Source organism: Planococcus citri, chromosome 5 (assembly GCF_950023065.1).
Source record: "Planococcus citri chromosome 5, ihPlaCitr1.1, whole genome shotgun sequence".
NCBI lineage: Eukaryota > Metazoa > Arthropoda > Insecta > Hemiptera > Pseudococcidae > Planococcus > Planococcus citri.
The window spans coordinates 69,954,362-69,968,485 of NC_088681.1; the positions used below are offsets into that span (position 1 = coordinate 69,954,362).

General features: G+C 33.5%; 2 protein-coding genes across 7 annotated transcripts in view; one reads left to right on the top strand and one right to left on the bottom strand.

Annotated features, from left to right (window-relative positions):
* The window catches only part of LOC135846809 (uncharacterized), a 208,227-nt gene that overhangs the window by 38,045 nt on the left and 156,058 nt on the right, over positions 1–14,124 (top strand). For 2 of the 5 annotated variants that reach the window (XM_065366093.1, XM_065366096.1), the window contains exon 1: positions 108–360. The exons of the other annotated variants lie outside the window; for them this stretch is intronic. The gene's annotated coding sequence lies outside the window, so the exon portion shown is untranslated. Of the gene's footprint in view, positions 1–107; positions 361–14,124 lie in introns of those variants that run through there. 5 annotated transcript variants of the gene reach the window in all.
* Positions 549–14,124, bottom strand: part of LOC135846807 (sodium/hydrogen exchanger 9B2-like) — a 131,962-nt gene continuing 118,386 nt past the window's right edge. For both annotated transcript variants that reach the window (XM_065366089.1, XM_065366090.1), the window contains 6 exons: positions 13,644–13,819; positions 13,428–13,534; positions 10,890–11,054; positions 10,649–10,792; positions 10,447–10,548; positions 549–6,543 (listed from right to left, as the gene is read on the bottom strand). In XM_065366089.1, coding sequence (XP_065222161.1) covers positions 6,307–6,543; positions 10,447–10,548; positions 10,649–10,792; positions 10,890–11,054; positions 13,428–13,534; positions 13,644–13,819 — 931 coding nt within the window. In that variant the 3' untranslated portion in view covers positions 549–6,306. The remainder of the gene's footprint in view (positions 6,544–10,446; positions 10,549–10,648; positions 10,793–10,889; positions 11,055–13,427; positions 13,535–13,643; positions 13,820–14,124) is intronic.

Genomic DNA, 14,124 nt, shown 5'->3' on the forward strand with positions numbered 1-14,124 from the left:
ACCGTAATTACGGTAAAATGCGACTCAATTACGTGTAATTCTGTGTTTACATTCGAATCCGAGCCTTTCCATTTGTTTACCATCTTTGATTTTCATTTTTTTTTAATCGAAAATTCGAAATATCGGCGTTAATTTTTGCGTGATAATTATTAGTTTTCGTTGTAATTGACGATTATTTTTCGCAGTAAAGTGTGTTTAATTCTCGGAGTGTTGTTTGAAGTGTTCAAACTATGGAAACATTTTTATCTCGAAGTTTCCGAAGCCACCGAACTCCGAAGCTAGATCTCCAATTCCAATGGAGCTTTGATCAGAGGTATCTAATTCCAAAATCATCGTTAGAAGATAATCACTGAATTCCAGGTAAGCTTGAGAATATTTTTCAATACATCTATAGTATAACTAAGTAGTGAGCATTGTCTTTAAAGCATAATATGAGAACGGAAACGTTGCTCAAAAGTCAAAACTGTTCGATATGCAACAGTTTGTAGAATGAAACTTCTATACGAAGCAGATTACCCTCTATCATTCGCTATTTTAATTGAACAAACTCAGATTTAATAATGATTTATTCTTCGTAAGAATATACGACTACACTACGAACGAAAATTTCGTATTACGAAACAACCATTTCCATTACATCTTAGTACCTTGTAGGTATATTCTACGTCGAAATTCATAACGACAACAATTTCCTAGATATATTACAATAAATTACAACCGTAAATTGAAAAGAAAGTATTTGGTAAGTAAATTGAATGAAATTACAATACATAATACGTACGTGTAGTACAATTAACAATTCTCTACTTCAGCAAATCGAATTAGCTGTCTAAAGCTTAATGAATTGAATTTCAATAATGGCAGCAGTCGAAATATTATTAATAGGTACCGCTCCAAATTGAGCAGATGAAAGTTCATAATCATGTTGGAAGAGAATTTAATAATTTATCATACATTAAAATACACATCGGTAGGTACAATATACAAAAACCGAAAGTCGAGTTGCTTGTCGAAATGGAATGAGAGAAGCTTGTGAGTTGATTGTAATGTCGATTATGTACAGTCCTGTATGTGTAGTTTTGTACCTTTTTGTGTTGTGAAACGAAAAAAAATGTAAAATAAGCGATTATTTACAACATGAAAATGTCAGCGTGATGATCAAATGTGTTGGTGGGTTGTTGAAATGTGAAAATGTACGATGAATTTGCATTTACGAGTATGTATAATGCAACTAAACTCCAATTCCGTTTGAATAGAAAAATAAGAAAGACTTTGTTAACCTTTAAGGTTAATTTCTTAATAACTGGTGAATTTTCTTTACCCGTTGTGAAGTGAAATAGTGCAATTATTTTGTGAATATACCATAAACAAAACTTGATAGGTAGAAATAGAATATGTAACGGAAATTAGATATGTAATACTTAATAGGAAACTGAAACAGTGCAGTTTATTAATTACGTTTACACGTCGAACGCGTGATAAAGAGTTGCATTTCTAATCAAAATTAGCTTAAAATTATATGCTAACGCCTCTTTTATAAAAGCTATCGAAAATTTCAACTCTTCTGTAGAAATTTTCCGTAATTTATTACGAAGAGGGCTTAACAATAACGACGTTCAATTAAATAATGCATACGTTTACGTATAGATAATTGAGCATGGAGTATACCAAACCGTACGTAATATGAAAGGTATACTAATCGCATCTAAATTCAGAATAGCAGTTAAACACATTTATTAGGTACTTGATAACTACAATAAATTCTCTCAAATGGTATAGGTAATAATAATTAGGTAATATGAATTTTCAAAGTAAAATTTTAAAAAAAAAATCAACTCTATAATAAATATAGGTAACATCTAGTAATAAATTAATCAACAAAAAGTAACTATAATAAAAATGGTAAAATTTTTGTTTTTAAATTATGGTAATCGTAATTTCACTTTAAAAAAGAAATACATAATAAGTAGGTAATAAAAAAAAACAAGTGCCTTTTTTAAAATGAAAATAAACATGATGTTTTTTTGAGCGAACATTTTTATCTAAATAAAGTAAAACTAAACTAAATTAATACTGAATTGCCAATAGTGGAAAATTATTCTCTTGCAACGATTTTTTTTTTAATTGACCAATCACGTTAGAAAGATTTAATTCAGAGATTGTTTTTGTACTTGATGTACTAACATGTAATTGAGAAAATATTGGTTTATGTACACATTTTAGTTTAATTTTTTTTTTTCAATTGTTTCTTTTTTAAAAATGAGTAAATCACATGAAATTTAATTTAAAATCAGATCCAAGAATAGGTAGGCTAATTTTAAAATGTATTTCGAGAAAGTATTTCCCACAAAATTTTTAGATTCTTATGCTGAAGTGATCTCTAGTCTCCACTTTTATGGGTGGATAATTTTCAGCAATAATAGTCCAGCATATGACAATAGGAGTAATTGCACCCCCCCCCCCCGGCCGATCGTCCGGGACAACTTTTTTCCTGAAGGGGACATCCTAAGGAACATATTAAAGCAAACTTGCCCAAAAAAAAGTTGGCCTTACTTACAAAATGGCGGCCATTTTGATTGACAGGTCAGCCGAAATCGTAGATTTTGCGTTTCAACATAGGACTTGCACGAAATTTTTCAAGCTGTACAAAGGTAGATCGAAAGATCATCCAACAATTTATCACCTGTCAAAATTTCAAGTGCTAAAGTGCGTTTTTCGATTTTTTGGTGAATTTTTGAAAACCGAATTTTGGCCAAAAATGAGGGAAAAAATCAAAATTTTACCAAAGTGACCAAGAAAACTGAAATTTGGGATAAACCCTATTTTCGACATGCCAAATCGATTGAAAACGGTTTCAACACGTTTTGAGCAGTTCTGGAGCCTCCAGCAGATTTTTGAAATTCGAAATTCCCACAAAATTCCATAAAATTGTAGTTGTTAAGCTTAAATTCATTCTACAAACTAATTTCAATACGCTACGAAGTACTGCAGGTGAATTTCAAGTAGTTTTGGAGCCTCCAGCAACTTTTCGAGAATTTCTAAAGCCTCCAGCAGATTTTTGAAATTTTAAATTTTCAAAAAATTTTATCAAATGGAGATGGAAAGCTGAAATTTACACTACACTCCTATTTTAACACCCTCTGAAGACGACTTCAGGTAGGTTCAAGTCATTTTAGGGCCTCCAGCGACTTTTTTGAAAATTATTGGAGCCTCCAGCAGATTTTTGAAACTTTAATTTTCCCCAAAATTTCATCAAATGGAGATGGAAAGCTGAAATTTACTCTACACTCCAATTTTAACACCCTCTGAAGACGACTTCAGGTGGGTTCAAGTCATTTTAGAGCCTCCAGCGACTTTTTTGAAATTTACTGGAGTCTCCAGTAGATTTTTGAAACTTGAAATTTCCCCAACATTAATTTATCAAATGGAGTTGGCAAGCTGAAATTTACTTCGCAGACTACATGGTGGTTTCAAATTGTTTTGAAGCTTTCAGCTACTTTTAGGAAATTTCAATTTTCCAAAAAAAAACGTCATACAACCTTTAAAAAGTCGCTGGAGGCTCCAAAATGACTTGAAATCCATCAGCAGTCAACTTCGTAGCGTATTGAAATTAGTTTGCAGAATGAATTTCGACTCTCCATCTCAGTAAATCTTCTGGAGGCTCCAGTTATTTTCAAAAAAGTCGCTGGAAGCTCTAAAATGACTTGAACCTACCTGATGTCGTATCTAGAGGATGTTAAAATTGGAGTGTAGAGTAAATTTAAACTTTCCATCTCCATTTGATGAAATTTTGTGAAAATTTAAAGTTTCAAACATCTGCTGGAGGCTTCAGGAATTTTCAAAAAGTTTCTGGAGGCTCCAAAACGACTTGAAATTCACGTGCAGTACTTCGTAACGTATTGAAATCAGTTTTTAGAATAAATTTCAGCTTTACAACTCCAATTTGATGAAATTTTGTAGGAATTTCGAGTTCTAAAAATCTGCTGGAGGCTCTAGAACTTCTCAAAAAACTGGTTAAAACCGTTTCTAATCGATTTGGCATGTAGAAAATCGGGTATATTCCAAATTTCAGCTTTCTTGGTCAATTTGGTAAAATTTTGATTTTTTCCCTCATTTTTGGCCTAAATTCAATTTTCAAAAATTCACAAAAAATCGGAAAACGCACTTTAGCACTTGAAATTTTGACAGGTGATAAATTGCTGGATGATCTTTCGATCTACCTTTGTAAAGTTTGAAAAATTTCGTGCAAGTCCTATGTTGAAACGCAAAATCTACGATTTCGTCTGACCTGTCAATCAAAATGGCCGCCATTTTGTCAGTAAGGCCAACTTTTTTTTTGGAAAGTTTGCTTTAAAATGTTCCTTAGGATGTCCCTTTTAAGAAAAAAGTTGTCCCGGTGGATCGGCCGGGGGGGGGGTGCAATTACTCCTATTGTCATATGCCGGACTATAACATCGCTGAAAGTATTCCCCCACGATGCAAATCAATGATGCAACATTGTTAAAATCAGTATCTAGGTATATGCACCATATTCCTCTAGTCCAAAAACATAATAATGTTTGGAGGAGGGGAAGGGCTTTTGAAACACACTATATGCATAGTAATAAGTGTACCCTACAGTAAAATAATGAAAATTCAACAAAACAAAAAAAAACTAATGGTATCACATTTGAACTAAAGTACGAATAAAAAATAGAACAAAAGTAATAGATCTCAATGTACAAAAATTAAATAGGTAACAGCGAATTTGTTATCGAGCAGGGTTAATTTGACTGGAGAAAAAAAGCCGATGGTACGTGACGAGGATGACGAAGAAAACTACCGAATAATTTATTTTCTAACAATAAAAAAGCGTGAAATATGGCATCCGATCTGCGTGAAATTACCTAAACATTAATTAAAGGTGTATTTAACAATTAAAAATTAAACATTTAAATTTAACAGTCTTCACATGTTTCGATTAGAAAACAAAAGAAAGAAAAAAAAGAGAAAGAATTCCAATCTAAAAGGGGCCTAAGGAATACTCTTGGAAAAAAATATGCGGACTACATTAAGACGAAAAGGAGAGTAAATGAAGCATACGTTTCCAAAACGCACTAAGTCCAAAAAAATATTGATAAGAAATTCATGGTACTTAGTACAATTTGGAAACGTAGAAATAGCTGAAATTAGCTGATTTTTTGATATGTTGTAGCCAAGACCCTGGGGCACAACATATCAAAAAATCAGCCATTTTGGGCTTCAACTTTATGCCAGATGGCCTTGCAACCTCAGAATCTTTGAAAATGGACTTAGTGCGTTTTGGAAACGTATGCTTCAAATTTATTCGAATGTACGTACTACAGGGACTGGCTTGAAATTCTTTACGTCGAAGGTTGCAGAAAGTTAGACTTAGGTTAGAAGGGGCCAGGGGGTTTATTACGTTCGAGTTTCAAATGTTTTAGAAGATTTAATTACTTGCGCCGAAAGTATCAGTCTTATGCGATGGAATCGATAGCTTTTAAAATTATGCGAATGACAGCTCGCGTTAAAATTCAACGGTTTTCGCGCTTATTCGCTACGCTTGCTAAAAAGTGATACAATTCTTTCATTTGCAGCAATCTAAAAGTTACTTTTTCAAATACAAGTACGAGTAATTTGATCCGTATAGTGACGAAAGAAGAAGGAATTAATGTTTTCGGAAGCGAATTTTCGAAATTACAAATTTTATTCTTGGAAATTTTTTCCAACTCTGACGAGTAAATTGAGTCGTGAAAAATGAGAAAAATTATGAACGAATTTATTATTTATAGGTAGGTAATTTAATTTTGTCTCCAAATAACTACGATGCATTTTAATGAGTAGGTATAGATAGGTACCTACTTGAGTAGTCCGCGATGTGAATAATGAAAAGGAAATTCAAGTACGAAGAAACTAGTGTGAAACTGCAGGAGTGTCTAATGTACTTGTAGGTATGTGAACTTGTGAAGCAATGCTGCAATCTGATTTCGAGAGTTTTTGTTTTTTTTTTTTGTTTTTGTTTTATCGAAGCAATACCTAAGTACGTATTTTAAATAGGCAATGGCAACCCTTCTGAGGAAAAATAGACTGTCGAATCACAGAAAAGGGCTAATTATCACAGGTATATTGCACTACAATTCACGTAATTAATAAAGTATAGGTATTATTTTTATGTAGTAGGGTTCGGTATAGTATTGGTAATTAGGTATATTACGACTAAAAATCATTTCTATGCCATATAGGAACATAGTATAGATGCTACTATATAACATGCTTATAGGTAAAAATTTTCAAGCTTGGTTTTATTTACATTTGATCTTCGACCACAGCCACTTCGATTTGTTTATCTTTTTTGTATTTTTTATTTGGAACTGGTTCGTTACTGAGTAATCTTGGTCCACCGAGGGAAATACCAACAGCGCCGATTGGAGCTGTTATTAGAATAGAAATAACGGCGATGGTGAGAACATTTTGAGCCCATGGTTCGACGTCGGGTCGCTTATTACTTTTGGCCAAATCTAATGCTACAGGTCCAAGCGCTGCCTGCGAATGAAAAAAAAAATTATGTTGTAGTGATGATGAGTTTTCATTTACAAGTACGTTAGTCTATCTCGAAAATTTTCTCACAAACGAGGAATTTTTGGTTTTTGGATATTTTTATTTTTAAAAAAATCTGGTCAAAAACCAATCTTGAGGCGTTCGCCCCAGAATCGGCTCAAATGTGGATAAATGCGTTAAACAGGTCGAGTATAACATACAACTCGATTTTTAGCTGCCCAACTTCATATTCACGCCTTCTGGAGCAAATTGAAAATTCTGGAGAAATTGAAAAATCGCACTGGAGGCTCCAGAATTGCTGGAAATGGCGAAATTCGCCCTCGTAGGGTTAGTTCATGTCGAAATACTGCGGTTCGCGCAAATTTCAAAAATTTTCTCGCAAACGGGAAATTTTTGATTTTTGAATATTTCTATTTTGAAAAAAAGCTGGTCAAAAAACCACTCTTGAGGTGTCCGCTCAAGAATCAGCTCAAATGTGGATAAATTCGTTAAACAGGTCGAGTATAACGCACAACTCGATTTTTAGCTGCCCAACTTCATATTCACGCCTTCTGGAGCAAATTCAAAATTCTGGAGAAATTGAAAAATCGGACTGGAGGCTCCAGAATGGCTAGAAATGGCGAAATTTGTATTGGGGGGTTAATATCAGTTTTAGGACTTATTTTGAACATTTTTACTGATCAAGTACGTACTTTTTTAAAAAAAGCATAAATCACCAAAATAGTCAATTTTGGATTTTCAAAAATTCGCCAAAAATCGAAAAATGAACTTGGGCAGATGAAAATTTGGATTTGGGGGTTTTAGAACATGCTCTTTTCAAAAATCGCGGTCCCGTTCAAATCGGAGGCGGACACCTCAAGAGGTTCCTTTGTTAGCTCAAATTTCTTAATATTTCATCCACTTGTAGTCATTTTTGAACTGCTTTTATGAAACTTATGAGCATTTTCAAGCAAATTTTTCTTTTAGTTTTCTCATACAATTTTCCATAAATTCGATGATTTTTGCAAAATAATAATATTACTTTTGTTAATTTTACTTGATTTTGTTTTTTGTTCGCTGTTTTGTGAAATATTGCATAAATTTGCTCATTTTTACACATAATTTTGCAATTTTTGATTAATTTTGTGTAGCTTGGCCATATTTTTTGATAACTTGGACATTTCTTGATGGATTGGGCTAAACTTATTTTATTTTTGCAAAACTTTGTCCAACTTTTCCAGATTTTGCAAACCTTTTGCTCAAATTTGTTCTTTGTTTTTTTTTTCACATAACTCTTACGTATGTAGGTACATAGGTATCAGTTTTTGCAAAGTTTGGTTCAATTTTATTTGCTTACCTACTTCTACAAAATTGATCCCTAATTTTGCGCAATTTTGAAAAAAAATGTTGTCTAATTTATCTCATTTGGTGACAGATTTCGTCTAATTGCGTTCACGTTTTTGCAACATTAAATTGCTCAATTTTGTTGACTTTTTTCGCTAAATTTTGCCAGTTTCTTCATTTTTGTAAGATTTAGATCAATTTTGCTCACTTTAATAAAATTTTGTTCAATTCAGTTCAAGTTCGTTCCTTTTATAAACATTTCATCAACTTTTCTCAATTTTAGATCAGTAGGTATCTTTGAATTTTCAACCGTCTTTTTGGAAAAATTTGTCCAGTTTTGCTCACTATTTTGCAAAATTATTCTTTCATTTTTCATTCATTTTTGCTGAATTTGGATCAGTTTTATTTACTGTAGCCAAGTTTTGTTCATTTTGCTCAACTTGATCATTTTTGGCAAAATTTTGTGATTTTGTTCATTTTTGCAAAATTTTGCTTACTTTTGTTCATTTTGTTGAAAACTTGTCTAAATTAGCTTATTCTTACAAAGTGTTGTTCAACTTTGCACAAATCGTCAATTTTTTTTATGATTTTTCTGCAATTTGTACCAAATTTTTAATCATTTGGGCATCTTGAAAAAAAAGTTGTCCATTTTTTTTTGCTCTTTTTTGAAAATTTTGATTCAATTTATTCGTTTCTGCAAAATTATCCCAATTTTATTTTCTTTTGACAAATTTTACAATATTATGTTGGTCATTTTTGCTCATTTTTTTTTGCAAAATTTTGCAAACTCCTGTTTACTTTTGGGAAATTTTTATTTTTTGCATTCGCTCAATTTTTCTTCCTCTATCAACATCCTATCAACTTTTTCAACACTTTTTGCTCAATTTTTTGTAATTCAATCCATTCGATACTTTTTGGTTAATTTTTGTAAAATTTCGCTAGATTTGTATTATTTTTACGAACTTTTATGCAATTTTTCTCATTTTCTTGTAAAACTTCGCTTAAGTTTGCCCATTTCTACAAAATTCCGTTCAATTATGCCTCTTTTTATTGCGATTTATCAATTTTCGACACTTTATGCTGAATTAATCGTAATTTTTTTCAATTTTTGGCAACATTTTGCTGTGTTTTAATTTATTCATTTTTGTAAGAATGTTTATAAAATGTCGCTCATTTTTTTAAAATTTCATTTTTACAAAATGTTGCTCAATGTTTCACAATTTGTAAATTTTTAAAAGGATTTTCTCGTAAATTTTACAAATTGTTTAATAATTTGAGCATTTTATAAAAATGTTGTGTTTTTTTGCAAAATTTTACTGACGTTTGCTCTTTTTTTAAAAGAATTTGATTTGCCAAATTTTACGAAATGTTGGTCATTTTCGCACAGTTTTGCTCATTTTTTACAACACTTTGTCCCAATTTATTTACGTTTGCGAAATTTTCATTTATTTGCATAATTATTCCATCAACTTCTGACGCTTTTTGCTCAATTTAAATTTTTTTATAATTTTCAAGTACTTTTGTTAAATTTTGCTGAATTTTTGCAATTTTTGCCCACTTTATTCAATTTTTTAGGTTTTAGGGTATAAGTTTTAGTGATTCTTCAGTCAGTTTAAAAATTCTTATGACACTTCATGTGGTTTTTATGAAATTTTATTCAAATTTAGTGATACGAATATGAATGATTTTTGCAATGTTCTGCTCAAATTCGCAAGAAATTTCATCCTTTTTGTTGCTGTTTTAATTGTACAAGCAATTTTCGTAAAATTTTGTTCAATGCAATTAAATTTTCTTCAATTTTTGTTTTTTTAAAAAAAGATTTTGGTTTTTAAAAAACTATCTATTCATGACATTTTTAGTTCCACTGAAGTATACTTTTGAGAACTTGGAAAAAAATTGCCATAAATTCTCGACATTTATGTCAGAACTTTTGAAAACTTGGAAAAAAACTACCAATTTCTGACAGTTTTTTTTCTAATGAGTCTCTGTGAGACTGAAATTATTCCCTGAGGTTTGATTTTTTTTTTCAAATGTAATTTTTAGTTCTTGAGTCTAAAAAGTCAGAGCGATGCCATGTCAAAAAATTTACCAAAATTCTTAGTGCATTTGATTCCCATTCTACGATTTTTTTGGTTCATCTTTCAGTATTCAAAATTTGATTCAAGGAAAAGGAATCACTCTTATTTTTTGACCGAAAAAATTATTGAAATTGAACAATTTAGCTAACGAGAAATGGTGAAAATATGAACTTTCAGCGTAACAAAAACTTTATACCCCCCCCCCCCCTTTTTAGCTGTTTGAGCTCTGGCAAAAGTTGTGGGTCACAAATTTGATTGGGGGGATATTTTGTATTTTGTAATTTGAAATACTGTTTTAATAAATATTGATTGATTGATTGATTGATTATTCGGAAAATTGGAAAAATTAGTCTGGAAAACAGCGTAAAGTCATGGAAAAATATGTTCTCTGAACTTTTCATTCTCCTCTCTAGGTATGTACCATAAGATCCCAAACTCCCATAATTTTACGTTGCAAATAAAATAATATAGTGTGAATCGATCTTACCTGAACTGTGGCTTTTGGTAACCAAGCCAAATTCACGAAAAGTACTTCTTTCCAATTCAAATTGGCGCCGATGAGTACTACACAGCACGTAATTACACGAACCTGCAAAATCCAACGATCATGTTTTTAGTACAACGTTGCGAGCTAAACAGCGAGAAGAGGTTTACGAAAATCGAATTCCGTCGTCGTCGCAAATACGTACTATTAAACCGAACCCTAGTACCGCAAGTCCTTGCCAAATCAACTGCATATCGATATCTGAAAACTTAATTTCCGTTCCTATCAATCCGAAGAGTAATGGTTGAAGGAAGATCCACACTGTGCTGTACACTTCGGCCACTGGATTCTAAAGGACAGTTTTATCGATGTTAATATACGTATTATATTCGAATGCCTGCGAACTGGATGAGAGAGTATTTTGTCGTGTGCTGTTTATTACTCACGTATGAATTCGACCAGCCTTGCCATTTCCAGCATAATGAGGCGAGGAATGAGAGAATGATGGTAGCCAGGGGGCCCGAGCCCGAGTAACCAATCATATTGCTTCCGAGGACGGATACGAGTCCACCTCCACCCACCATAAATGAACGTTTGAACACCAAGTGTTCCTGCGAGAGAAATACAACAAATATTTACATTACATAGATTCTGGACGAATACATTTACCTACAAGTATTCAACAAGGGCGAAGGGAAAACAAGCAGACGAATTTACCACCATCTAATTAACGCAATTTTATGTTATACGCGAACTACGAGTACAAGTCTCTCTAATAAATTGAGTGGGCAAGGAAAGCCACCGAACGTGGACACGGTTCGTGAAATTTGCCCAAGTTTTAACATGTTGGTGAAATGTTTCGATTACTTTCTGTTTCTAGAGGTTGGCAGCTTGAAAATGTACCCTATATCTAGCGTTGTATATATTTTGTTTCGTTTTTCTATATTGCTATTCACGTCTCAAATTCGTTGGTGGTAATTTTAGATGTTTAAAAAGCGTCGCGTCGTCGTCGTGTTCTCGTTGGGCAAATACGAAGAGCGCCGACGAGCGGTGGGTTCGCTATATCGAATACTTTTTCAAAAGACAGATTGTATTTTGATGTTGAAGAATGAAATGTGTTTTTGAAAGAGATTGATAAATGGCTGCGGTTAAGTTAAGTGGAGCCCTTCGCCGTTTTCCCTCATGGTTCCAAAAGGTTCGACGATTTGATACGTATAGAGGCTTAATATGGTTCTTTTCTATGGTATATGCTTAAGTTTAAGTAACCATAGTTTCGGTAAAATTGTCTCGATTTTCGGATTTTGTACGTATTTATCGTTCATCATGGAGTCTGTATACCTAATTAAATTCATCATTTACTTATCTACTCGACTAGGTAATACCGCGAAGGTGAAATTAACAGGTAATCGAGTACATTACAATACGACCTAACGAGGTAATCCATTACCTACATATCGATATCCGCAGCAACAGACCGAATAGCTGCGCCCAGTTACATATTAAATTTTCAAAACGGAATGGGTATAGCTTTTTCTCGACTTTCTTTGTTTCTAGGTCACATAACGATGTGGAAAAAACGAGGAGAAAAAAAAATACTCGTCGGCAAACGGTTTTCAGTTCTTTATAGCCACAGGTTATGAAAAATACATGGAGCTCATTTGCCAGGAACCGCTGCGCTGCGCTGCGTTGTCCTGTTCCGCCACGCGCCCCCTCCCCCCTCCCAGCCCCCGCAACTTTATAAAATGCGAAGGCGAAGCGGCACGACGGTGTTAATTAATTGGAATCGTGACCAAGTTGAAAAATCAATATTCATTTTTCGAGTTAATGGTTTCAAAAATAAAATAAAAAAAAGTAAAAAAAAAATAGAGAACTACACATTCGTATAAATATTTTAGCAATTGAACAAAATGTAGGCGGTATTTGTCAAGTTGTTCGCGTGTCTTGACGTATCTGTCTTCTTGATTACCTGTTTCGCATATAAATTGAATATGTGTACTTAGAGAGGTTCAGCTATATATACGATGAGCTCTTCGTATAGGGTTATTTAAATTTTTCTTCATTTACGAGACCAAACTTAGCCTATGAAATGTTCGAAAGGGTTGCTCGGTCGATATTTTGCTCCGAACAAGTGTACTCGTATATTTTTTCAGGATGCAAGGTGTGGAAAAATTTTATTGTTGGCCAAAACCAAAGGGACGTTTTTGAAAAACCAATAATAATTGAATTTGATTCAAAACTTCATGCCTATGCCCAAAAATGAAAATCATATTCGATATTTTCCAGACAGAAAATTTGAAAGTTTCGTCGTACCTACTTAGTCGGGGGGGGGCGCATAAGGATCACTTGCACCCTCCTGCCAATCCTCCACATTTCTAGCCCCTGTCCTCAAAAAAAAGTGCCCCAACTAGCGGCCATTTTGTAAGTAGGGCCACTTTTTTTTTTTTTGAGGACAAGGGCTAGAAATGTTCCTTAGGACTCCCCATTTAAGAAAAAAGTTGTCCCGGATGATCGGCAGGGGGTTGCAAGTGATCCTTATGCGGGCCCTCCGACTAAGTTGGATATATTGCAATGACAACGCTTCCATCATCAATATTCGATTCTCTCGAGTAAAGCTCACTTAGCGATGATAGAAGTTTTCATAAAGTAAAACGACGAGCGCCTATTTAATTAAAGCAAGACTTTAGCCAGCCAAAAAAAAAAACACCGCGCTTAATTCGATTTGGAGCATCACCCTGTGAAACTGTATAGAATTATTTATCAAAAGGCTTAATTGTAATTACACGGTGTACATACAAAAGGATAAGAGAAAGCAGATCCTTTATAGTGGTTAATGAAACGTTTGTCAACCTGATCGTTCGCGATTTATACTACAAAGCAGACGTATATAATTTATTCAACGAAATGCTTGTAGGTAGGGGGGATGGGGAGGGGCAAGTAGAGGTACGTTTGCTTGCGCAAAACGAAATAGTGAAATTAGAAATTACCTCGTTACGATGTGGAAAACATGCTGCAACGAATCCCCATCCGAAACCGACTGCTATACCGATGGCGACTTCAACTGGACCCTGTATGATATTGGATACTATATCACCTATTACGATCATATAAATAAGAGGAAGACCACAAATTAGGTTATTTGGAAGTGTTTTTAATGCCAACTTAAATAACATCAAAGGATGTAGAGCTACCATTGTACCTACCTTTTGAAAACACTAATCCTAAAATAACGCCGAATCCGGAAATAGCTATTATATCGTCTATACTGGAAGCGGCGATGACCAGCGTTGATATTCCCTTACTTTCACCGTATCCTCTCTCTTTGAGACTTAATAAAGTAGGAACTACGACAGCTGGACTGACAGCGCTCAGTACGAAACTGCAAAGCATCAAGAAGTATTAGATATTAACAGGTGGTTTCCCAATACTTCAAGAGTTTTCATTGGATTTATTAATTTAGATTTTACAATTAGCGTGGAAAGTGAAGTTACCTATTTGATCAAGGGACTTATTGGGCATGAGTAGCTTTAAAAAAAATGAAAGTTTGTGATAGATTTAATGGTTATGATATTCAAGAAAATAGCATAGGATGTGGAGATTGACCCCCAAAAAATATGCGGAATTTTTAAATCAGAAAATCGACTCATTTCTACGAACATTTAATCACGTTCGAAGGCCCAAAAT